Here is a 24786-nt window from a genome sequence, read left to right on the forward strand (position 1 = left end):
TTATTTAAATTTACCTAAGGCAGATGAAATATCCGACCTCGTCTAAAATTTGGTCTTTATGGGGTTTTTGGCTAAGTTTTAGTAACCAATTCCTTCAAAAGAAGATCAAATTACTGATCACTTTAGTCTATTTAGAATTTCACTTTTCTACTATTTGGAAGTGATATCGATCTTTAAGGAATTGATGGCAATTAGGGGTTCATTTTCTATAAATATAGATAAAACTTTAGATATAATATTGGGAATAAATAATCTACTAAACAATATATATATATTAATATAATATAGAGAATATCATTCATTTTAAATTGTACTAGGTTATTTACTAATCAATGTATTTGATTCATCAGTATCTTATACTGAAACTGTATCCATCTACTAGCTTGCGAGCCGTAACGATGACGAATATTGCTACTGTTTATAAAGTTTTTGTTAATTGTCTTGCAGCTGAAAAAAGTCATCATATACTTTAATAAGATCATCATAGTGTTTTTCATCAGAAATAGAAGTCGACACTTTATTCACTTAATCGCGTATATCTGAAAAATCTAGGTCAAATTCCAGAAATTCTGGTTATGATCTCTTATGTTCAATCTTTTACTTATATCTTGCTAGTCGTTATTGAAAATATTCATCCATTAAAAACAATTATATATAAATATATATATCAATTTTATTAATCATTTCATACCAGTACTACCAAATCCTTATATGTCTCTTGAAGTTTTATTAATCTTGTCAATTGTAAATGTAGCAACATAGCTTCTAACAACAACCATTTGCGCTATTCTATCTCCTCTATTAACTACAAAATCATTCTATCCAAAATTCATCAATATAACTCCAATTTCACCCCTATAGTCTGCATCAATCGTACCAGGAGAATTTAGAACAGCTATCTAATTTTTTAAGGCCAATCCTGATCTAGACCGTATCTCAATATGATAATCAGGTGAAAATTCTGTATAAAGGCCAGTAGGGATAAGAGCAGATTACATTGGTTTAATTGTCACAGATGTAGATATGTGTGCTTTTAAATCTGCTCCAGCAGATTGGGAACTTTAATATACAGGTATAAATTCTTCAGATATTGGACTCAGTTTAATTTGCATTTTAAGATAACTGCATAAAATTTAAATAATACGCTAGGAATAGGTTACCTATTAATTGAAATTTTAATAATTTAATAATAACTAAGAATAATAAATATCATTTCTATGTGTAATCCACATTCAAATAATCGCGTTTTCGAATAAATTTAAGATCTTTTTTTGATGTTTTTTGTAAATATAAAATTTCTTATACTTCTGAAGAGCAATCTCTTGTATTTTCAATAAGTTGTTTAACATGTCCCCATATTTCCTTTATTTCTAATCTATTTGACATTAAGTTTGACATTAGTAGATAAACATCGTATGTATCTTCAAAAATACCGTCATCTAGGTTTTTATTTATTGCATCCATAGTTATTAAAGCTGATGATGAATAGTTGTGTTATTACATTTTTAGTTTAGTAAAAATTTTAATATAAATATATAAATAGAATATACATAACTTGTTACTCTAATATTAATATACTCATTAATTATAAGTTATTCTAAATTTACAAAATGTATCACAAACTTCCAAATTACACTAACACATTTTACTCAAAAATAGAATCGAAACCTTAATACTTTTCAAAGATAGTATACCCAGAAAATGAATAGGAATATAAAAATATAGCCAAATAGGAGTAAAAGTAAGTAGAATCATTTAATAAAGTTAGCGTAAAAATGTTTAAATTTAAGAGACCAAGTTTTCGTCCCATCTAAAACAAAGAGATATGTGAAATGGAAAAATTTGTTGACTAAATTAGTCATAAAAAGCAACCAATTCCGTCTTTAAAGAGTTTTTCAATAAACCGAGATATTTAGCCAAATTCATTTTATCCACTAAGTGCACGAAGGTGTAAAAGATAATATTTTGATTACTAAACAGATTTTGAGTGATTATCTTAACCATCAATTTTAATTTTGTTTCCCATTATCAATTTTTAAGTGAAATCGGATAATGGAACAAAATAAAATGATAAATAATATTATAATAATTATATATTTTCTGTCTACTTGTAGAAAGCTGAGTAGAGGAGACTTTACACAATGTTTTATTTAATTAATATAATAAATACGAGAAATAGTTTTTGCACTAATTTTTAATTTAAAAATTTAACCCAATAAACATTAGACATTAAATACTATATGATTAAAAAATTACAAATGTAAACATGCTTTATAAAAATCAAAGGTTCATAATCCCACGCTGCACTTTTCGAAATACTGCATGATGAGATACATATAAAAGACTATTATTTCAATTATAGAATACCTCTGGCATCGACAGTCGTGGAAGTTTAGGATGGAGAAGAATACTTCACGTATTACGATAAGCTCTAAAATGTGAAATTAGATATCCCAAAAATCAAATCAGTTCCAGTTTAGCGCAATTCTGATTTTTCGGTCCTGTAATATATCTATGAACCATAGGGAATTTTAAGTTATTATAACTAAAATTGTGACCATTAGTAAGTGTGTAGTTTCAAGAGAATATAGTGATATATATTGATATTTTTCATAAATTTAAGAAATTTATTTGTTATTTAATCACTCTCCTACCAAATTGTCTTCCATCGAATTCATTTATTACTAGCTAAAATTATATTCTAATCATTATATTATAAATAACCAAATATTCATGATTTCACTTAATTTCCTGGTAAACTACCTCTTGCAGTTCCTACAAAAACTCGCTAATATCAATCTCCCAAGTCCTTTTGGCGACTTCGCTGTCCATAACTTCAACTGGATTGTCGAATTCGCTCTCGAAGAAATTTGCTGGATTCAGACCGTTCACGGCATCTCTTTTAGCACTTTTGGCGGCCTGTAACAGAGCTTTCTGGCTCTCTTCTTCTGTTGCCAACTTGCCTACTGCGCTGCGCAGAGCGTTCCCAACCAATCCAGCCAGATTTTTGCTGTCTTATTCTGAAAGTTCTTAGTTTTGATTTTAACTTTGATTTTCTACTCCTTTTAAGGCGATTGCGGCCTAAGATGTCTATAGCCCAAATTCGCAGTCTCTGTAATAATGCAGCGCGTTCAATCGGTGCGAATGGAGCGTTATCGTGAGCCACAAAACATCAGTTAGCGGCATATCTGCATACTGCGAAAGAGGTCCAGATTTGACCTTGCTAACGCGGTCGTCAACCCCGTAAAGCATCGCATGCGCGTGCCGCCCTGCCTGGTCGAGGCCCGCTTTGTTGATTTCGCTGGGATCGAATTGCTGCAAAATCGCAGTTTCGCTGATTCGCGCAGCTGACGCCACCGTGTTAGCAAGCACCACAGGCAGTCGCGAGAAGTTTTCCTGTTTCGCCTCGTAGTTCGTGTTTCCGACGATTTCCGGCACGAATCGCACAGTGAACGGAACGTCCTCTAAGAACACGCTCGGAATCGGCCCTGAGCTGATTTGGACGTTAATTTGCGTCGTTTCGTTGAATTTCAGGGTCCCTGAATTTGGGCTGAATTTGATGCTTAAGTCTTTGTTTATGAATTGCTGATGATTGCGAATTTCCCACTCAAAATGGCCTTTTGAGTACCCAAAATGGTGTATATCGGCGATATCGCCAGCTGAAATTTCGATGATTGTGCTCGTGAACCCAAAGACCGGAATTCCGCCTAAAACCAGTCTGCCGCACGACAACTGACAGATTCCGAGGCCTCTTTAGGAGGTCAACGAGGAAGCTGAATTTTGAAGGATAGAGACGGCGCCACAGTCCGGTTTTAGATGATTTCCGATTAAGGAATGCGACGGGACGACTAATTAAGGAATAGTGGACTGCGGAATGAAGCCGTAACCAATGATGGAAAGCGTCTAATAAACCTTAGAATCTTCATCCAAAGATGAGTTTATTGGAAGGAATTACTGCTATTTTGGATTTATTGAAAGGTTTTCTGGGAGGTCAACTGTGCATTCGTTTTCGAAGAATTTTTGCTGCTAAACTTGAGTATCTAGCACATTTATCTTTGCTGAGGTATTAATAACTAAATCGTACTTAATTTGGACCAAACCGATTTAATTAGGTTAAAATTAAAGGATAACTACAGTTGATGATTATGGGGCAATGTATCCGGAAGGATTTAAACATCTGAGTATTTTAGTAGCCTGTTGTGGTATAATTCCATCATTTTCCTAGTCGGCAAAAATAAATTCAGGGTTAACTAGTTTATACGAAACTGGTACATTACCAGGGTTGTTCATTTTCAAGAACTGTCTTGGTGGCGTTACTTCGCCAACAGCTACTGGTAAAAGCTTAAATTCAACTGGTGCAATTAATGCAGGCTCATCTTCAGCTAAGGTCTAACCTACTAAATGGAAGAAGAATGTTCTTCCACCTTTGATTTTCACCAAGACTACTAATTCATGAACACCTTCTTCTTAATGAGAATAGGTAATGGAAATACTGTGTTTTTACCCAGGTTGAAGTTTAACCTCTTCTGGGGAAACAGTGAATATTTTTCTCGCAAGCAAACTCATTGTAATCTATTACTTCTAACTTGGCAATGCTGATGCCCAGGGTGCGGCATCTAAACTAGGGTGCTCTGTCGGCATTTCTATGCTAATTTCAACAGGTAAGACACCAGGATTTGCTAAAGTTAAGTTAATACGATGCTCTTTACCATCACATCTGTTATCAGGTCCTAAAACAATAGGGAATTCTTGTAATAATTTTTCTTCTTAATTCAACAATTTTTAACTCAAATCCTTATTTGGTTTATTGTTTTATTTAACAGTAAACTCTTTCATATTATCAGCTTCAGGAACTGGGTTTATATGAAGATCCCCACTTTTTTCAGATTGATTTTCACTAATATCATCATGTTCTTCTTCATTCATTTCAATTTCACTTTCCTACACATTCTTTTCTTGAACAAGTCTATCCATAAGCTTCTCCTTATCACTGCATGGTGTAACGTATACGCGTTCAGCCATTGTAACATCGCTAGCTAAAAATGTATTAATTGAGTCAACTTCCATAATATCTCGCATTTAGTTACTACCGATTGTAGGGCAGCTAATGTCGCTGATAAAGAACTTTGGATAGTCGGCACTAACTTCAATACGACACTCAAATATCTCTTTTTCCTTCGAAATAATAGAATTCAGTGCATTGGCAGTTCCTTAAATATAAACACTCTTATTTTCCAATTCGTTGATTACCTCGCCAAATTTTCTACCATAACTTTCAATTTCAATAATTTTAGCATAAATTCTTGCCCTTACTGTATTAGTAGAGAAAGGCATTATTGTAATCATAGCATTATTTGAAGACTAAGGTAAAATAATTGAGCCTGCACCAGAGCGAATAAAAATTTGTGGACACCTTTCTGTCTGTGCAGGAGACATTACTGATTCTGTGTTGTAGAGCTTATTATACAAAGAAGGTACAAGATAGTCCCCATTTTCGTTTGCTGAAATATAAGAATATTTTCTGGCAGTTTTATGTGTTTTTTCAAATGGTAGGTCATTCATTTCAGTGAAAATTTCATGAATTTCCAAGGTGTATGATATTGAACAGTGTGAGGAATTATAAATTTATATTGGTATATCTATTGAAGTATATGGTACGATAGGTCCCAAATTGACAGTTTTTGGGGTTAAGTCTACGGTTCTGCGAGCTATTGAGGTTTCTATTGACACTTTTTATTCATACACATTTTATGCAAGTGAAAAATTAAGTTTTGTGTTTAAAAGGAGATTTTTAGGTGATGGGGTAGAGAACTGATATGGAATTTCAACTCTAACATCTAGATCAAATTTATAAGATTATTCTTGTAGATATTTCTCCATAGCTCGTAATGTGTATGTATAATTAGTAAATTCACATCCTGGTATAATAATATCATTAGGTTAGGTATACATTAATTATGAATCTCTTTAATTTGATGCCTCAAATGTAATATGTGAAGGTAAAATACTCTTGTTAATGAATGTGAAAAATCTATTTGATTCAGATCCTAAAGAAACTGGGGCCATTCTCATAACAACTGGTTATATTTTAACTTTATCCTACTAAGATGCTACAATCTACTCCTATGTGTTAACCTTATCTAATACAACATCAACCCCAGAACAAATAGCTTGGAATGAGATATCCTATCTTGTAATTTAAGATCCATTAATATTAAAGACTAAAACATCATCAAATTAAACCTAATTTTAAGATCCTTAAACAAATGTAAAACCATATTTTTCTTTATTTGTTATTGAATCTTTTGGAAAAGTTATACAGACTGAGACCACAGTAGTCTGTTTTGGGTTGAGTCCAATAATATCTGGTGTAACTTATACAAAGTTATAGAGTAACTTACTAAGAGAAATAACAATAAAAGTAGATGCTTAGTTAGTAAAAGCAAAGCTGATTCTAGATACAGACCCAGGACCAACAGGAGGCATTCTTAATTTGTCTTATATAACTGGTTTAGAAACGAGGGGAATACTAGATAACAATGAAGGAGAATCTGGAATTCTTGAAAATCCTGCTACCCTAATTTCCTAAATAAAGCTAGCTCCTACAATGGAATGCCTAAAACATCTATAAAGTAATAATGGATGATGGACACAAAATAGAGCAAATTTAGTATAGAATGATTCATCAGGCTGAGAGGGTCTAAATGTAACTTGGAAAAATCCATAGTATTAAGGAGGAATCTTAGCTACTAAACCCTTAGTAAGTGCAGTTCTATACTCAAGGCCATCTTCTACTTAAAAGTAAAATGGTTCTAAACTATCTTTTGTTTAAAAGTATGGGTCTGGGCTAAGACCAATGAATTCAATAGTTGCATTCTTTAAATTACTTAATCCTGTTAATCCTACAAACATACTCATTCTTTCCGATGTATTATAGATTGTAAATATTTTCTGTTTATCAGATCCAAATGGAATATATCCAAAGTTTAGTGATTTTTCACTAATCTTTGCTGGATATTTAACTGCACCTCCTATTCTATACTAAAATTCTTGTAATAAAGAATCTGATGGAAGAAGTGCATTACTATTAGGCTTAATTTCCAAATCTCTTAAATCATATTTTTCAATTTCTCTAACCAAACTTTATTCATGTAGATTGACCTTACTAGCATATTCAGTTTCAAATTCTGGTAAATATTAACTATAAAGAGGGCTATTCATAGGAATTGCAGGATCATTTTTAAAAGGAAGCATCATACCGATAAGTTAATCTATATCATACTCTTTTTATATCTAATACCATTTTTCTGCATACTTCATAGTTATAGGAGCAGGTCGGCAATCTAATCCTTTCTCTGGTAAAATAGTGGCAGTTAAATGAAGAAATTAAATAGGAGCTCCTGGCGTTTTAAACTAAATGAAAATACTAAGTGGTTAAGGTGGTATAAATGTTAAATTTGATGTATTTTAAGTCAAATCATCTGATTTACATGTAAATTTGGATAAGTTAAACGTAAGATCAATTGTTGTATTAATCTAAGATGTTGCTACACCTGAGTTTGGATGTATTTACAATGGAAAATCTTATAAAATTCTTTTTCTCGACCTAGTAACGTCTAATAAATCTGTTGCCTTAATTATATCAGAATCTACTTCAGCATCTGGGGCCACACCAGGAAAACAAGTTAATCCAGGGCAGGTAAACTCATACGGGGTATTAAATTTTGAATTATTTTTAAGATATAATGACTTAGCCACGGATTACCCGCAACATATAGTACCTAATTCAACTTTAGTATGAGATAATTATAAATCAATAGGAGATGCAGATGCTCTTACTGTAAATACAGTAGAAGCATTTGATTTTGTAGTTATTTTAAATTATACGTGAAGCTATAGTTATTACGGGTCAAAATTAGTAAAAATATAATCTTCATCATATTCAGTAGAATCTAATGATCTATCACCAATACATTTATAAAAACCAGCCGTGTACGCGGGCTTATATTTAAGCTATATAGGAAATTTTCCGTTAGGACCAATAACTCCTTAACTCACGCTTAACTTAATCTGACTATAAGGCTTATCACTTACAATATCATCGTCTATTTTGAAAGAGCAGCTAACTGGGGAGTCATTAACTAAGATAACTTATTTTGAAATCTCTGATAATATAGGTGTATTCGTAAAATCAACTTCTGAATTAAAACTATCGTCAATTAAGGTTCTTATAAATGGGAATTTAGAGAATGCAACTGCTGAAATTTCGTAATCAACTTTTTCAACCTTGGCTAATAAATCCAAGTCTGCTTTTCTAATTTCCAAAAAGAAATGAGAACAAATTTAACCTGCTTCTGTTGGTTTAAATGTATATGTTATTTATATTTTTTAGCCAACATCTAATGCACCTTATGATGGGTTTATTTCAAATAAATCGGTTGAATTTTAAAATTTAAATAAGAATGGTACTTCTCCGTCATTAACCAGAGGCTGGACATATTACTATTATTCAGCAACAGCTGTAGGGCTAGGAAATTAAATTTACAGAGTTGTTTTAGCAGAAAGAAGAGGGAGATCCCCTCTTAAATGAATGATAAAATTCTCCTTGTGCTGATTACAAAAAAAGACTAGTTCTGATTCAACTTCAACAGGGTTAACTGGTTAAAATGAAACGGTGATAGCATGCTCCATACCTACAGGCAATACAATTTAATCTGGATATGGAGTAAAAAAGCATGCCATTTCAGGTAGCTTATAGGTAAGGGTAATAAGTTAATTGCCAATATTTTTCATTATAAGTTATTTAGTATAAACACGACCATCAGGTTTCCATGCCGAAAATATTATCTCGCTTTAGCAATCAATAGAGAAGTACTTTTTGCGTTTATCCTTCGATAAAACTGTGGTATTTCTGTTCATTTGAATTTGCGGAAAGGCGAATTCTGTAATAATAATATATAATAATAGATTATTGTGAAATTTTATTATCAAAAGTTATTCATCAATTTGATGTATATTTTTTATATTTATACTGAATATGTAGATTACTAACATAAAAAAGAATAAGATTTTTTCTTTCGCCGCTCCTAAATTAGTATGGACTAATTATACCAAGATCACGCAGCTATGAGAGCTTTTGAAACTCTCAATAGGCATCAGATTTTATCATAATAAGAATTTATTGACTTGCATTAACCACCACTTACAAATCCAGAGTAATAGTAAAAAACTTTAGAAGCCGTGGCTTTATCATTTATTCCATCTACTAAACAAAACGCACCATTTAGAATATCAAGATAAAAAGGTTCAAAAAAAGTGAAAATCGAAATTTCTCAGGAGTTTAAAGTATTTGCACTTTAAACTTCATATACTTTACGACAATTTTTTTAAAAGCAATTTGATCGACATGAATCTGAGGAACGGTCTTGGGGATTACTAGCATGCGCCGCATGTTCATCACTGCAAAAAAAGCTTAACTAGTAAAAAGCATTGTTTTTAGTTTAAGACGAGTTTAAAACAGTTAGGGGTATAATATTTGACTTAGAACTTTAAATAGGGTTCAGACAATCATCTGTTTAACATGAACTTAGCGAATTTTTTGAAAATAAAGCCAGACATATTGATAGTATAGATGCATTTTAGCATTATTCATTAATTGGTAATTCTGATTAATAAAATGATTTTTCAAATTTTAGATAATATCTTACTGATTATGAAGATATTTAATTAAATGAGCCTAATTGCAATTCTGATTATGGATGTGGATTTGGGCCTGATTTGGATGATTTTTTAGATGAGTATGACTCATTTTCCTCTGTAAGAAGTGCTAATTTATATACTATTTTATTGTTAGAAAATATTGAGAGATAAAGCTCAGAGCTTGAAAAAAATATACAATTTCATCATTTTAGAGATTAAAAGTAACAACTGCAAGTCCTTATGCAGTCCTAGTAAGTTTCATTTCCCACTGAAGTTACCTTTACACAATAGTCTTTTGATATTAAAGATTTTACTTCTTTTTAAGTTTCAACAAAAACTTAAAGAAAATCTTAAAAATATGTAACTTAACGTTAATTTTTTGATTATATACCTCCAGAAACTGCTGAAAAATTTGCAGAAATCTTATATGCTGTTTAGGTTGTTGGAAAATATATATTTAAAGACTTAGAATCTATTAAAAATTAATAATAGTATGATAAGTTCAGACAGAAAATAAGTGATATGATGGATGAAATAGATAATATTATTAGCGATAAAAAGTTTTTATAAATTCTGAGATTAAGCAAAATTGACTAACAAATTGATTTCCTTAAAAGTGTAGTAGGGTTGTGAGGTTTATATTTGTATTGAGATTTTATCTTATAGCGCAACTAGTTGTATATCGATATTAATATAGTGGAGATAATTAAATGTAAAATCACTTGAAAAGTCATCATTATTCCTAATCATCCGCTTCCTCATATTATTCTTCTATTGGTTCCAAAGAATAACATTAATATTCTTATTTGTATAATTCTGTCAACGCCTGATAGTTTAATTAAGATCGATTAAATATGTCTTATGTCATATAGCATCCTCTACCAAATATATCAGATCCAAATATCTTTGGCGAACTAGATAAATACAAATTAGATTGGATATAATATTAAAAAATATCGGAAATCTTAACAGTTTTAAGTTTTTCAGTAAAGTAATTAACGTGATCTTTATAACTTAACGAATACCAGGATATAAATTAAACCTCCATTTAAGTTAATAGCTACACTGACTCTGAATATAATATTGTTGAGTTGTTTATTATAAAATATAGTGCTGGGTTTCCTCTAGCATCTAATTAACCTCCTTATTACTTAATAATTCGCTACTAATCAACTTCTTTCAATTAAAAAAATATGCCATTCATTATTAAACACATTAATGATGTTTTTGAGTTAGGCTTAAATAGCTTATACTCTTTATCAAAAAGTAAATTTGCAGTTTCTATGTTCTAAGCACAGGAGAGACCAGTTAATCCATCTGCAGTTATAAATCCTGAAAAACAAATATATTTTTCTACAGATTTTGAACTACCTGCTTATGCTGATAAAATCAAAGGTGTCACATCTTAAATATCCCAATTCGTACTTGAGACCAAAAAGTCTAATGCCTCTGGAAATTCATGCATAAATGCTTGAAAAAATAATTCTTCGATAGATATTTAATTTGATTTCACTGCTATAATGTACAAATCTATACATGAATAAAAGCAAATAAAAGATAAATCTAATATAAAATTTGTTAGCTTTTAAAATATATATTATTATTAGTCAACTGAAAAATAAGTCTATTTTAGCCCATAAAAATATTATAGTTGTTAGGGTTCAAATTTTTCAATACAATCATCTATATTATTTTTCACTAAATAGGATTCATATAATGATTCGATTATTTAGATGGAACAATTCTTTTACAGTAAAAAAGATAAATACTCTATTTTATTATTATATTTGCAAAAATTAATTATTAGTTCTAAATCAATATTATGCTGAGTGAATAATTAAAATTATATTTCTGTAAATGTTATTGAAATTTAATAAAAAAGATCTAGTAACAGGTCATATTTAATTGATAGCTCTATAATATTGATTTTTTATTATTCAAACGTTGTGATTTATGTATAGTTCATTTATTTAATAGAATGTATGAAATTTTCAACTGTTAAATAATAGCTGGATTTATAAGCTTCCTTAAGATATTTTTCTTAAATATGATATTCCCAACCCACTTGAGTTAGATGAACTTACACCTTCTAAATTTACTAAATAAAAAGTTCATCTTTATAATTAATGATCCAGTCTGACTCATGATCTCTACCAATTATAACACCACCATCATTTATTAGTATCCAAAAATTATTAAATACAGCTATAACTTTTTTTTACGGGAATGTAAGCAATCGCCTTCTATCTTCTAGAACATATAGTTAATTTACTGTTCCAAATATTGAAATATAATTTTAAAAGCAAGTAATTACTGTTAACATTTATTGCGAATATTTAAACAATATTGAACCATTAGAAATATATAAACCTTCTTTATTTGGTGCTATATTAACTGATTGTATATCTTGTGTACTATGATATGCTGTTTTAGAAAGAATTTATAGAGTGCCGCCTTTAAACTCATATAATGTATCCTTATTAAAAATAAATTATCGATCATTATATTTAAAAATTTTATATTTGATTGCTAAATTGTTAGAGTAAAAAGGGAAATTGATATTTTAACTCTATTTGATGATAAATTTATCTTCTTACCATTCGAGTAAATATTATTTATTAAAATAAAAACAGTAAGTTAGTCCATTTTCTTTCACGATATAACTCAATTTCTTATCTTTCATTCCCTTTACTAAAGTATCAATACATTCATATATTATACTGAATTTATAAATAAATTTATATACTTAGAAGTATTATATAAGATTATATATATAATATTTTTAACTGTATCGTATTATTATATATATTTTATCTAAAATTTATTAATTTCCTTGAATCAATTCTTACATAAATTCTTCGTCTCCTTTCCTTAAAATGTCTCTTATTGCGTTTGATCTTGGAAATTGTAATATTTTAGCTACCGTCCCTCGTGGTAAAGGTATAGATGTCGTTACATCTGACACTTCTTCAAAGTAAATTCCATCTTGCGTATCGTATACATCCGAAAGAAGATTCTTCGCTGATGCGGCTTCTTCTTAAAAAATTACCAACAGAACTGCTTGTTATTATTATTTACCTCTAATTTGTGGTGAAAAGTATGATTCTGAAGCTGTAAAGCGTGCATTTGATGCTGGTGCTTAATTCACTCTTAAGGCTTCAGAATAAGACGGAAGAGCTTTAGCTCCTGTCTTCTTCGGAGAAGACAATATAGCTATTGAAACTGAATAATTAGCAGCTGCTATGTTTTGTTAGGTAAAAAAGTATGCAGAATCTATGGATAGTGTTATGCCATATGATTTCCTTCTGACTGTACCTGGATATTGGTCTACTGAGAAAAAGATGAAGATGAAAGCTGCAGCATAGTCTACTGGTCTTAATTGTTTAGGTATAGTTACTTAGCATTCTGCTGTTGGTATAGGTTACTATATGAGAAGAGTACAAGAATTCTAGGCTATGGATGCTGATAACAAAGGCATTACTGTTGGATTTTTATCAATTGGTGAGATAGAAAGCTATTGTGTTGTTATTTAAATGAATAAAAGTGGAATCACCACCCTTAACTAAGCCCATTCTATGTAAGTAGGTTCTATTGATTTCGATAAAGTTTTAGCGTCTATGATTGTCGATGCTGCTTTGTTAAAAACCAAATAGATCACTAGGGATGAACTACTATCCAAAAAATCTTAGATTAAAATTATGAAGGCTGCAAATTAAGCTAAGAAGACTCTTTCTATTAATTAAAATGCGCCTGTTACATTAGAATGTATTGGTGACAATTAGATTGATATTCCTGTTATGCTTAATTTAAATGACTTTGAAGCAAAGTGCAAAGAATTAGGTATAATTGATAAAATTACTCAGTTAATAACTGAAGGTTTAGGCGAAACAAAACCCTAAGACTTAGAAGCATTCGAATGCATAGGTGGTGCTTCCAGAGTTAAAGCTATCTAAAATTAAGTTTCATCTATCTTTGGGGATAAAGTTACGAAGCGTCTTAATGCTGATGAGGCTCCTGCTTTTGGTCTTGGCTGGGTAGGCGCACTTCGTTCATCAAAGCATAGAATTCCGTTTGATCTTAAAATTTCTGACAAAATATGTAATTTAAAGGCTCCTATTACATTTTAAGTTTATAATAGGGAAACAAATGAGAAAGTTTTTGATTCTCCATTTACTATGTTTGAGAATGGTGAAAACTATCCTAAATCTAAGAAAATAACCTTACGTTTCAAACCAGGTCAGTATCGTTCTGTCTTAACAGAAGGTGATATTATGCACGAAGAATAATTTTTCACCATTAATGAAAAGAATTTGACATAATTCACAGATACTGAGTTTGCTACTGCCAATGGTGTTGATTTCAACGATTTAACAATTTAAGTTAAAGCAAGAATTTTAGCTGATGATGATTGCAACTACAAATTAGCTCAACTGTAAAGAAATGATTAGGATCTTGTTTTGGATGATATTAAGAAGAAGGTTAAAAATGAAAAATATGACGAGTAACAAGAATAATACAAGACCAAAGTAGCCAAAATTGAGGAAGATTTTACTACTGCGAATGCTGCATATGAGCCATTATAGAAAGCATATGAGATCGAAAAATCAACAGCCGAAGCCGCTAAAACCGAGTTACCTAAAGCCCCAGCAAAGCCCGTTCGTGCTACAATGCCAACCCCTCCTTCTGAAAACGTTGAAGTTACTGAAAAAGTTCCTAGAATAGCGTCTTTCTTAAGAGATATCATTTTAGCAGGCTAATTCTAAATTTCTAACACCACTTCGCTAGTGAAGGAAATCCTCAAATTTGAAGCTCATTGTAAGCAAATCGATAGGAATTCCCTCCGATTCGATGCCGCTGTCAACAACTTAGAGAGCCAGATTTACTCGACTAGAGAAGCATTTGACTACGGAAACCTGAATGAGTTCGTTACTGAAGAAGAACTCACGCAGATCAATGCCTGGCTTGATGCTGAGCATGCTTTTGCCCAAAATATTGAAGGTAAGCACTAGCTGACAATCATAGAAGAAAAAGCTGCTGAATTGGAAGGGAAACTTAAAATATTTTTCGATAGAAAGAACTGCCACTGCTAGACCGAAGAGAAGCTTTATGGTCTCAGGTCTGAAATTAAGCTTCTTTGTGAGAAGTTCAGTCACGAAAAATGCGCTTAAATTCACGCATAATTAAACGCCACAATCTAAGAAGTTGAAGCCAGGATTGCTGTTGTAAACAAGAAAGCAGAGATTCCAGACTGCTTTGAGGGCGTAAACTCCACTGTCCAGAAATTCGAAGAGGAAATGAGAAAGATTCAGAAGGAAATTGATGCTGAGATCAAGGCAGAAGAGGAAAAAGCAAAGAAGGCCAAGGATGAAGAGGAAAAAGCTTAGAAAGAGGCCGAAGCTTCTGCCAAAAAGGAGGTAGTCGAGGAGAAAAAGTGATGATTGTTGTTTAAACAATAATTGAAGATAATATTATTTCTCTCATGTGTTACAATTATACAAGAGATAAGTGAGACCTTGTTTGTAATTATGGAGCTGATTAAAAGTCTATACGGAAATACAAAACTAATAAATATTATAATAATTATATAATAATAGTAACTGTGGAAATAGTTATTTGAAGCAAGATTATAAATCTTAATAATTTTTATTAATTTGAAAATTAGCATAACTAGGAATCGAACCCAGGTCTCCTCAAAAAACGTGATTGATTTAATTGAAGGAATGCTCCCACTGCACCATTATACTTTATATCACTTCTAAAAAAATGCTTATAGAGTCAAAGCTAATATAAAACTGGAATCAGCAACATATTTATATAATAATATATATACTTATGTTTTTAATGATTTTAATTCTTAATTTTAATAAGATACTACAAACTAATATTGTTTTTTCAGTTTCTAGTTTTACAAAATTAGTTTATTATTAAATATATGCAAAAGAGAATGCATAATTTAGTAAGTTTTAGTAATTATAGTTAATAATATATGAATTCTTTTTGAGAAAATAAATGCATACAAGTTAGGAACGATGTTTTATGCTTAAAATACCAGACTACACTAATAGATTTTACGCAGACGTTGAAAAGAAAAAAATTTACTTCCCTTAATTTGTCTTCCCTTAACAGGAAGAAGCCTATCGGAGGAAAAGAATAAAAGAACAATTAGAGGCTATGTAATTTAAGTCAGTTACGCTTAAAAATATTGATTTCAAACTTAAAGGCTAGTAATCGGTTAAATTATCCGAAATAGAGAACTATGTATCCAAAGCAACACATAAACGTGATTTTGGTTCGCCCATTAGCAGCCCTAGAATAGATATTACATCACGACCTTAGTCAGAATTAAGGAAGTTTACTAATAATAAATAATAATAAATATTTATTGATAGCGATGCTGGATTTGCCCCAACTAGTTGTAGGCGATCACGATTATTATCAATACAGTGAGAAATAAACATTCATTTTTTGTATACTTTTCTTCCAGCCTGAGCATAAACAGGATCTTCTTAAATAACCTTAGACATATCCTTTAAAACTTGATTTCCTTATTAACTTTACTGACGTCTTCCCATCTTTTTTTCTTTAATAGAAAGATCTGCATTGCCTTTAAGTTCCACTACATCAGCTTTAACAACTTCATCTTTTGTTACCTCTTCTTTTTGATCTTTAGATAACTTTTATGTCTTCTTATCATTTTTTTCTTTCTTCCTCTTGTTTTTTTCTTGCTATTAGCGGTACTCTTCATTAACATCAATCTTTGAATTGCGTTTTTTCGCCATTGCAATATCATTCACTGTTTAACTTTTTATCAAATTTTCTTAAAATTTATAAGCTTCTGGAACAATTATCTTCCTAGGAACTTCAAGCAAAAGTCTTGCCTAACTACTAGACGGTGCATTTCTTTCTATTTTATCAGAAATATTCTCATTTATCATCAGATTTTTACTAACAACATTAATTAAGTGATTCCTTGACACTTTAGCTGTAACTTCAATATCTTCCAAAAGCTGCTTCATGCTTTCAGTATCCTGACTTCTAAACTCTTTACTAACCTTTTCATGATACTTTTTCATATTCATAGCTTCTAATACATCACCTTCAAAATCAGCTTCTAAAAGCTCATTATATCCTCTGAAAACACCAACTTTACGAGCAAGTTCCATGTGATCAGATTCACTTTCAGAACACTTTAATAAAGCACTAACAACTTTAGTAGTTTAACTCAAAAATTTTAAATTGAACTTAAAATCCTCGGGTATTTGCTTTTTATCATATCCACAAATCTTTTTAATAACATTAAACATGTCTTCATCATTTTTATCAATTAAAGAAATGGCTAAACCGACTTTTTCTTCGCTTTCTTCATTTCTAGCACATCTACCAATTCTATGGACGTGAGTGGCCGCAGAAGTAGGTTTTGCCAACTAAATAACTAATTTTACAGATGGAATATCAATACCACGTGCACAAACATCAGTTGTAAAAAGTACTGAATTAGAAGATTTTAATTTATCTAAATTTTTAAGACGCTATCTTTATGGCATTTATGCGTGAATTGCAAATGAATTAATCTATAAAAGCTTAAAAGCTGCTGCTAAACGTTTTGATTCTCTTACAGAGTTCGTGAAAACAATAGTTGGAACGTCAAATCTCAAAATTAAGTATGTGAGCATTTCAAGTTTTTCGTCATATGATTTAACAAACTGCCATTTTTCAAGAATTGTTGAATTAACTATGTGTTCTGGTGTATTGTCAATAAAATTAATCTTGAGATCTTTAAAACCTAGATTTATAATAACATTTTTATATTCAGTAGCTACATCTGATTCAACAGAAAGGGTTAGATTAGCTTTATTAGAGATTCGTTAATTTTTTTAAAATTTCATACCTTTATCTTTGAACATGGATGGCAAATTCATTGTCGCAGAAGAAAGTGTTAGTTAAGGACTGCAATGGTTGTTTAAATATTATACCAACTTTACTAAATCAGCAAAATGTCCTTATTCTAATAATTTATCGGCCTCATCGATTACAATTCTTTTAAAGCTTGATAAATCTGATAGGTAAGGGTGGTTTTAAACTAATTCATAAATTCTACCAGGTGTTCCAATAACTAATCCTGGATTAGATTAAAGGATTCTATTTTACTTATCCTTTGATAAGCCACCAACTAAAATGACAGAAAATTAATAGATTTTGTTAAGAACTTTAAAAATATCAGAAATAACACTAAACAATTAGATTGCAAGTTCTCTGGTAGGTGTAACAATAATATATTTAAATTTTCTATCTGCATTTGATGTAACTAAATCTTAAATTATTGGCATTATGAAAGCAAGTGATTTACCGGCACCAGTTTCTGCAGAAATCACAAATGACGCTTTTTCTTTGAGTGTAGGCTTGATAACTTACTACTAAATTTAGGTTGGCTTGACTAAATTATGTTTAACAAGATATTTTGAAATACCAGGGTGAATTCCTAATTTAGTCCAAGGCAAGCAGTCTAATTCTAGATCTGGCTTAAGAGCCTATTGAGCATTCTTTTCATTAAAAATAAAGCTGCTGATATGTTATACTTTTGCTGAAGGGTCTAGTTCAATTGTAGTCATTATAAAGTGAAAAAAGAAAAGGAACCGTCATAATATTATTATATAGTTATTCACTTTAATCTAAAACAAGTCGGTCTTCCATGTGGACAGTTGAGCACATTTTTAGAATTCTTTGCTGATATAATTATATCTTTTGCTGTTTTGTCGCTTAATACATCCCCAAGTTTTACTGCAGTCTTGCATGACCTATTTGCTAATATACGCTAAAATGCAGGCGGAAAATCAACGTCGTATAAAACTTCTATATATTCAATTAAATCTTATAGTTGTACCACATTTTTGTCTAAAATAGGTAGAGTTTTCAGATAAAAGCTATCATCAATTTATACTATTTCAAACCCAAAATTTTACAACTTTTACAGATCATAAGTGGATAGCTTAAAATTTTACGATGAGTTCAAACCTAATCTTAAAGGTTAGATTAGCTTTTATACCTTTAAAGCCGTTTGTATATCATTTACTAAATTTTCAAAAATGACAGCTTCTTATAAAGCATGCTAATCTAATATATATAAACGCGAATTCTAATGACACAATAAAAAAGACGAATTATATTATCCTATATAATTTAAATTAAAAATATTATTGTCTGAAATTTCTTTTTAAGTCTCTGAACTAGTTTCATTTTCGTAGAAGGAAAAATCATATTTAATATCTACTTCTTTTTTCATTAAATTTTCATATTAATAGTTGTCTTAATATTCGATGCTTTTAATACTATTTTATTCAGAAATAGATATAATTTAGTTGGTGCCTTAATTACGAAGTGTATCTTAATTAGTAGTTGTTTGTTTGTTTCCGCGAAAGCTTTCTTATTAAACTTAACTATTGGTTTATTATTACAATTTGTCTCCTTTATTCATTGGTATAAATTAACCAGTATTGTATCCATTAATCTTTTAAATAGGTTCTTAACTCACAGTATCTTATGATTGAGATGAGAATTATTTATCCAATAAACTATGTTGTGTTTGTACAGTATTTATTGGAGTCGTATGATTTACACTTTTAAAAACTATTGGGGAAGGTAAATTAAGTTTTGGAGATACAATACGAATTTAGCTAGACCTTTTCTCTATCTCCTAAGTCTATTAAATAATTTCATGGTGACTATTTTCCAAACATTCTTTATAATATTCCATTGTATAATCTATTAACTATTTATAACCCATTATTTTAACGGTAAGTTTATCGTTAGAAACATTAAAGTCTACCCTAGAACTATCAATTTAATAGTTAATACAACCATTCACCTTGTATATTGCAGATTTTTTCTTAAACTACTAGGCTAGCCCTTAATAGATTTCCTCGTTTTCAATATATTTACCATTAATGAAGATGAATAAATTAGATAACTTTTCCTGCTAAAAACTGTTACTGAGAAACCCATTTAGCTTGAAATTTTCCCATTCCTTATCGATTTCCACAAAATTGTCTTTAATCGAAAAAATGCTCTAATACTTCATTCTCTAAGTTACCAGGTTTTCTGTACTAAATTTTATTTCACTATCTAACCAAACCTTTAACTGAATGTCATATGTTAATGCATAGGCGAAAAATAACCTAAAATTCAGCTTAACCTCGAGCTTCCAATTCTTAGTTTCAGCAAAAAAGCGCTTCCGTACAGGAATATTTTTAAATATATTCTAAACAGTTATCCTAGTACTATTTATATCACTAAAACCCATCTCCCCGTCTGATAAACGCTTATTCCTAGATTCTATGATAATGTCTGCAAGGTTCGATATCGCAAACAGTGCTTCGCCTCGGAAACCAATTTTCTAACTACTCTTGGTAGTTAACCTTAACTTAGTAATATTTTTAAGAAGATCCTCGGGAAATCCAGGCCCGTCATCAGTTATAGTAACAGAATCGTGTGTAATACGAAGATCTACGAGCTTGGCATTCGCATCGATTGCGTTGTCTAAAAGTTCTTTTGCAATTGATATAGGAGATTTAAGTTAAAATGATGCGTTTATGAGATGTTTCGTCTCGGTTGGCAGCTCGCGAATCATTAAGTAAAAGTAATATTTATGATAATAATGGCTATAATTAATATTCTATTTATTAAAATAATAAATTTATACATTAAATATATAATACTGATAACATCAGATAGCATCTTTCTCTTTTACAATATCAAAAATTTCTTTTGACATAAATGCCCAATAATTTTTTCTAGGGACGTCAAATTTTGCTACTAAATTGCAGGTATCACTGAGGTGCTAGACATCTTCCTTTCTAAACCAAACGTTATCCACACATAAAAACAAGGCAGGAGCACGTATTGGTCCATCTCCAATACAATTTTCTCTGGCATAATCATAGATTTTGTTAGCTGTATCTATATCATTTTTTTAGATAGAGATATCGAACAAGCTTACTAAGAAGTTCCAACCAGGTTCAGATGATGGTGCTTTATGAATAATAGTTTTATAGAATTCAAATTCATCTGTAATAGTAATTGTTGAAAATTTAAATAGAAATGCTCGATAACTCCAATAAGAATTATTTAAAGGATCTAATAATAATAACTTAACTGTAACGGCTAGCTCAGATTTTATAAAATTTTAAATGCCACATCTTTACACTAACCATATTCTGAAATCCCAAGAATGATAATTTTTTTAATCCATCTCAAATACCTGATCTGTAAAATTAATTTCTAATTAAGGATCGAAATAATAATTGTGTTAAAGAGTAAACTCTATGATTTCATGTATATGATGCCATTACTAGAAATTCTTAGGTTAAACTAACAATATATTATGTGTTTTAACTATCTCCTAGGCTAATAAAACTTAATCATTTCTTTAAAATAATATCTTACGGCGTAATGTATATGCCGTATATTGATATGGATTTTATGATAATATTAGCTGTGTTGTTGCAAAAGCCCGTTCAGATAATTCATTATAAGTATAAGCATATGAAAGATTAATAAGTTATACCTTATATTCTTCTGAGTATGTAACTTATAGTATATCTTGTTCAATATCTGGTATAAATTCTTTAGGTATATCTTCCCAGGTCATATTTAATATATAATATTTATACATATATAATAATATAAAATATGTTACTTTAAATGAGTATTATAAATATTCATATATTAATATCATACATGATTTTTTCTTCATTTAATGTCAATTGACTACACCAAATAACTTTAAAAATATAGACCAAAAAAATTAGCATAACCCCCTTAATTTCAAGATCTACCTGAATATGCATAAACTGCAACTTAACTTCTAGCAGATCTATCATAAATTAATTAGAGGATTAACTAGCTTTAGTAAAAATTTTCTTTAAAGTAAAATCAACTATTTTAGGATGCATTAAACCAAGAGATATTATTTCTTAAATCAGATATATAATAGCGTTTATAAACTACAACATAAAAAATATCAAACTTTGACTCTACAAAATGTTAATCAAATGAGTAAAAATAATACCAGCAACCTTTAATATTATCTCTTAAATCTAAACTCGCTTTATTTTCTACAATATTTCGTACTTTTTAGTCTAGATTTATGTCATAGTTAACGAATGAAATTAATACTATTTAAAAGGTTGATATAGCATAGATTCCAGAAGAGCAATAATAAGTTTATTTATAAGCAAAAAAATAAATTGATGCAGATAAAGCAGAAGCAAAATATATATGTAATGAAATTCAAGGTATAATGGAACTAATCAACTAAATGGCTAGTTCTGTATATGAACAAGGTACAGTTTTAGACCGCATTGAGCGAAATATTATGCAAGCCCAAGAATTTGCAGTTTAAGGTGTCTAAAATCTAGAAAAAGCACGTTAAGATTAAAAGAAAGTTGGAATGCTACGAAAAGTTACATATGGAATTTTAATTATCGACATGATTATGATGATTATTTATGCTATTATTGGCTGATTTGCTTTAATATTAAGTTGTGATGTTTGTTAATTTATTATTAGATTACTTCTAAATTATTAATTTAATAAATTTTAAAATATATGTCACTTAAAAATATCATATTTTTATAATACCATAAAGGATAGCCATAATAATATCGATAATAAACAGTGTGTAAGTAAAACTTCTCAACTTGCTTATAGTTTTCTAATGTTTACGTGCTATTTCTAAGTTTTTAATTCCAGACTCTACCATATTATCTGCCTCTAAAATATGTTAGTCGATTCTATCGATTACAGTGCCTGTTTCATACACCTATCCTGTCATTTCTGACACAATCTAAACTAAGTCTTGAATTTCTTTTGTTATCTATTAAGCATAAATAGTGTCCTGTGAATTTTTTACCTATTATTACTATTGTATCCCTTACGTATTTGTCTATGAGATGCTAGATTCCGCGGTATTGAGTTCAGCTAAATATACTGATTAAATTCTCCGGAATAGTTAACCATTTTAATGATTTATAACATTAAGTGATATAATTGCTTGAGGTACAATCAGCTTAGATTCATAATTTGTATTTTTTAAACGCTCAAGAGTTGGAAGTTTTTACTTAAACAAAGAAAGTTTTTCCACTATAATATATCTTTATTAATTAATTTCTTCTTAAATAGCTGATTAAAACTATAGTGAGCTCATTTAGCTGTGCTTTTGGTGAATTTTTTTCAATGATGCCGATATTTCAAATTGAATCTACCGTAACTGCTTATAAATGATAATATATTACGGAATTTTGGCTTCAAATTAATTTTAAATTAAGGGAGCATTATCTTCGTAGGCTTCGGGCTAAGCTGGCCTAAATTTAAAGAATTTCTACGTTAAATCCATTTTAAGACCCAAATGATTATAGTACTATAATATATAATAATTAGTATACCTTCCAAAATATTATTTTATTTTTAATTATATAATAGTTACTAATATTAATTTTTCCCATTTCTTATTTTTTCCATTCCTCGCTATGTAGATTGCTCCCAATACTGCTAAGAATGTCGAAAAGCTTGACGCGATGAAGTTCCTCACCAAACTCAACAACGTAACTAAAATCTCATTCACGAAGAGCGGCACTGACTTCGTCATCAACAACCCAGTCTGCTACTACAACGAGGATACGAAGACCCACATTTTCCTCGGCGAGCCCAAGCCATTCGACCCCAATGCACAGGCAAACCAGATCCTGAACATGATCCAGAACATGCCAAAGAACATGCCTGACACTACACCCGTGCACGATACCTCCGCCACCTTCAACGAAGAGGACGTCAAGACCATCGCCTCACAGGCCAACGTCTCCGAGGAGGAGGCCCGCCAGGCGCTCATCGACAAGCAAGGTAACGTTGTCGAGGCCCTTTTGGTCTGTAAGAAGTGACGCTTTCCATACTCACTCAATCTCTAGGCTCTGCAGGTCCTCGAAGGCGATTGATGCCAGCGGCGGTGTCTGCTGGTTGATCATATTCTGACTTAAAAGCAGCTGAACTGGTGAATTCAGGCCGAACTGGACGGGCTAAATTAGGATCTTTGGCAACAAATATTTTTATTACCTTATCGTATGGTATAGATGGGAAAGGTTCTGCCTATCCGTTCCAAGCTACAAAATGTCAAATTCTGGAGTATGACCTCCCTAACTTGCAAGGATAATGGTGAGCTGAGAGTTACCGCCGAATATTAGAAAGTCGTCATTGGCGTCACAAAGTCTATAAATCGAACCAGTTCCCGGCATTGGGAACCAGTCCAAATTCACAAAAAATCCATTTCTTACCTCTGGGGAAATAGGGCCGCATGAAGTGTAGATTATTGCATATTTAAATGTTACAACAGATGTTTATTTGTCTGTTACTGTCCTCAAAATTTTTTGTGGAGTGGCAAATTGAGCTTGAAACATGAGTATCGCGTCGCAGTCTGTATGAATAATAAGGTAATTATTCTCGTAGCTGAAACGATTTAAGCAGGTTTTGAACGGAATTTGAATCTCGAAAAAGCTGGAATTGAGGATGTAAAATAACTGGTTATTGTTGAGAAGAATAAATATAAAATTTTGGACGCACTAAAGTTATTTAATTGTAGTTTTCGCATGTTTTAATATATTTTTAATAATAGTTTAGCCCGGAGAAACTGCTTTAGGGGAATGAAATTTTCCTGTTAAATCGATATAGTTATTATTTAGTAATCCTATAATTTTTTGTTTTGTTTTTATTTTCTTGAATTCGAACAATTTAGATACTTGGATTACAAAATTGGCAAAGTAAATATGTGCTATTTCATTATAAATTTCATGGTGCAGAGGAGGTGATTTGATAAATTCTATATTTTTATATTAGAACAGTATTTCGAGTTTGTAAAGGTCATAAATATGTATATCCCCGGAAATGAATATAATTATTGCAGTATCTAAATAGATGAATAATTAACTGATTTACTACCCAAATTATACTTCTTTTACTTCTAATTACCATTGATAGAAAGGAACCTATTAAAATGCTTGTTTTCCATTCAGTCCAGTAATAAAATTATACTCATTCATTTTT

The 24786-nt window shown here is 30.6% G+C and overlaps 18 protein-coding genes and 1 non-coding gene across 19 annotated transcripts; 7 read left to right on the forward strand and 12 right to left on the reverse strand. All coding sequences in view use genetic code 6, as the record gives it.

Moving 5' to 3' along the window:
* Positions 1–294: 294 nt before the first annotated feature.
* Positions 295–639, reverse strand: SS50377_23017 (uncharacterized protein; the record flags this gene model as incomplete). The annotated part of the gene is made up of 1 exon (XM_067906889.1): positions 295–639. One exon carries the CDS (start codon positions 637–639, stop codon positions 295–297), a length of 345 nt encoding a protein of 114 aa, XP_067766157.1.
* Positions 640–680: 41 nt separating this feature from the next.
* Positions 681–1112, reverse strand: SS50377_23018 (Deoxyuridine 5'-triphosphate nucleotidohydrolase; the record flags this gene model as incomplete). Its single annotated transcript, XM_067906890.1, has 1 exon — positions 681–1112. The coding sequence occupies one exon, from the start codon at positions 1110–1112 to the stop codon at positions 681–683; it is 432 nt and encodes a 143-aa protein (XP_067766158.1).
* A 97-nt stretch (positions 1113–1209) lies between these two features.
* Positions 1210–1503, reverse strand: SS50377_23019 (uncharacterized protein; the record flags this gene model as incomplete). The annotated part of the gene is made up of 1 exon (XM_067906891.1): positions 1210–1503. The coding sequence occupies one exon, from the start codon at positions 1501–1503 to the stop codon at positions 1210–1212; it is 294 nt and encodes a 97-aa protein (XP_067766159.1).
* Positions 1504–1610: 107 nt separating this feature from the next.
* SS50377_23020 (uncharacterized protein) lies at positions 1611–1991 on the forward strand (the record flags this gene model as incomplete). The annotated part of the gene is made up of 1 exon (XM_067906892.1): positions 1611–1991. The coding sequence occupies one exon, from the start codon at positions 1611–1613 to the stop codon at positions 1989–1991; it is 381 nt and encodes a 126-aa protein (XP_067766160.1).
* A 267-nt stretch (positions 1992–2258) lies between these two features.
* On the forward strand, positions 2259–2594 carry SS50377_23021 (uncharacterized protein; the record flags this gene model as incomplete). The annotated part of the gene is made up of 1 exon (XM_067906893.1): positions 2259–2594. One exon carries the CDS (start codon positions 2259–2261, stop codon positions 2592–2594), a length of 336 nt encoding a protein of 111 aa, XP_067766161.1.
* A 145-nt stretch (positions 2595–2739) lies between these two features.
* SS50377_23022 (uncharacterized protein) lies at positions 2740–8919 on the reverse strand (the record flags this gene model as incomplete). The annotated part of the gene is made up of 1 exon (XM_067906894.1): positions 2740–8919. The coding sequence occupies one exon, from the start codon at positions 8917–8919 to the stop codon at positions 2740–2742; it is 6180 nt and encodes a 2059-aa protein (XP_067766162.1).
* Positions 8920–9096: 177 nt separating this feature from the next.
* Positions 9097–10332, forward strand: SS50377_23023 (uncharacterized protein; the record flags this gene model as incomplete). The annotated part of the gene is made up of 1 exon (XM_067906895.1): positions 9097–10332. One exon carries the CDS (start codon positions 9097–9099, stop codon positions 10330–10332), a length of 1236 nt encoding a protein of 411 aa, XP_067766163.1.
* Positions 10333–10432: 100 nt separating this feature from the next.
* Positions 10433–11164, reverse strand: SS50377_23024 (uncharacterized protein; the record flags this gene model as incomplete). Its single annotated transcript, XM_067906896.1, has 1 exon — positions 10433–11164. The coding sequence occupies one exon, from the start codon at positions 11162–11164 to the stop codon at positions 10433–10435; it is 732 nt and encodes a 243-aa protein (XP_067766164.1).
* A 497-nt stretch (positions 11165–11661) lies between these two features.
* On the reverse strand, positions 11662–12165 carry SS50377_23025 (uncharacterized protein; the record flags this gene model as incomplete). Its single annotated transcript, XM_067906897.1, has 1 exon — positions 11662–12165. The coding sequence occupies one exon, from the start codon at positions 12163–12165 to the stop codon at positions 11662–11664; it is 504 nt and encodes a 167-aa protein (XP_067766165.1).
* A 410-nt stretch (positions 12166–12575) lies between these two features.
* SS50377_23026 (Hsp88-like protein) lies at positions 12576–15134 on the forward strand (the record flags this gene model as incomplete). The annotated part of the gene is made up of 1 exon (XM_067906898.1): positions 12576–15134. The coding sequence occupies one exon, from the start codon at positions 12576–12578 to the stop codon at positions 15132–15134; it is 2559 nt and encodes an 852-aa protein (XP_067766166.1).
* Positions 15135–15358: 224 nt separating this feature from the next.
* On the reverse strand, positions 15359–15443 carry SS50377_t20031. The gene is given in 2 exon segments: positions 15359–15393; positions 15407–15443. It is a non-coding gene; the product is annotated as a tRNA-Leu (tRNA).
* Positions 15444–15708: 265 nt separating this feature from the next.
* Positions 15709–16146, forward strand: SS50377_23027 (uncharacterized protein; the record flags this gene model as incomplete). The annotated part of the gene is made up of 1 exon (XM_067906899.1): positions 15709–16146. One exon carries the CDS (start codon positions 15709–15711, stop codon positions 16144–16146), a length of 438 nt encoding a protein of 145 aa, XP_067766167.1.
* Positions 16147–16157: 11 nt separating this feature from the next.
* SS50377_23028 (ATP-dependent RNA helicase) lies at positions 16158–18308 on the reverse strand (the record flags this gene model as incomplete). Its single annotated transcript, XM_067906900.1, has 1 exon — positions 16158–18308. One exon carries the CDS (start codon positions 18306–18308, stop codon positions 16158–16160), a length of 2151 nt encoding a protein of 716 aa, XP_067766168.1.
* A 50-nt stretch (positions 18309–18358) lies between these two features.
* On the reverse strand, positions 18359–20323 carry SS50377_23029 (DNA mismatch repair protein MutL; the record flags this gene model as incomplete). Its single annotated transcript, XM_067906901.1, has 1 exon — positions 18359–20323. One exon carries the CDS (start codon positions 20321–20323, stop codon positions 18359–18361), a length of 1965 nt encoding a protein of 654 aa, XP_067766169.1.
* A 96-nt stretch (positions 20324–20419) lies between these two features.
* SS50377_23030 (Farnesyltranstransferase) lies at positions 20420–21343 on the reverse strand (the record flags this gene model as incomplete). Its single annotated transcript, XM_067906902.1, has 1 exon — positions 20420–21343. The coding sequence occupies one exon, from the start codon at positions 21341–21343 to the stop codon at positions 20420–20422; it is 924 nt and encodes a 307-aa protein (XP_067766170.1).
* A 108-nt stretch (positions 21344–21451) lies between these two features.
* On the forward strand, positions 21452–22219 carry SS50377_23031 (Syntaxin 16; the record flags this gene model as incomplete). Its single annotated transcript, XM_067906903.1, has 1 exon — positions 21452–22219. One exon carries the CDS (start codon positions 21452–21454, stop codon positions 22217–22219), a length of 768 nt encoding a protein of 255 aa, XP_067766171.1.
* A 99-nt stretch (positions 22220–22318) lies between these two features.
* Positions 22319–23089, reverse strand: SS50377_23032 (Syntaxin 16; the record flags this gene model as incomplete). Its single annotated transcript, XM_067906904.1, has 1 exon — positions 22319–23089. One exon carries the CDS (start codon positions 23087–23089, stop codon positions 22319–22321), a length of 771 nt encoding a protein of 256 aa, XP_067766172.1.
* Positions 23090–23222: 133 nt separating this feature from the next.
* Positions 23223–23630, forward strand: SS50377_23033 (NAC domain-containing protein; the record flags this gene model as incomplete). The annotated part of the gene is made up of 1 exon (XM_067906905.1): positions 23223–23630. The coding sequence occupies one exon, from the start codon at positions 23223–23225 to the stop codon at positions 23628–23630; it is 408 nt and encodes a 135-aa protein (XP_067766173.1).
* Positions 23631–23642: 12 nt separating this feature from the next.
* Positions 23643–24782, reverse strand: SS50377_23034 (uncharacterized protein; the record flags this gene model as incomplete). The annotated part of the gene is made up of 1 exon (XM_067906906.1): positions 23643–24782. The coding sequence occupies one exon, from the start codon at positions 24780–24782 to the stop codon at positions 23643–23645; it is 1140 nt and encodes a 379-aa protein (XP_067766174.1).
* Positions 24783–24786: the final 4 nt, after the last annotated feature.

Source organism: Spironucleus salmonicida, chromosome 3 (genome assembly GCF_000497125.1).
Source record: "Spironucleus salmonicida strain ATCC 50377 chromosome 3, whole genome shotgun sequence".
Taxonomy (NCBI): Eukaryota; Fornicata; order Diplomonadida; family Hexamitidae; genus Spironucleus; species Spironucleus salmonicida.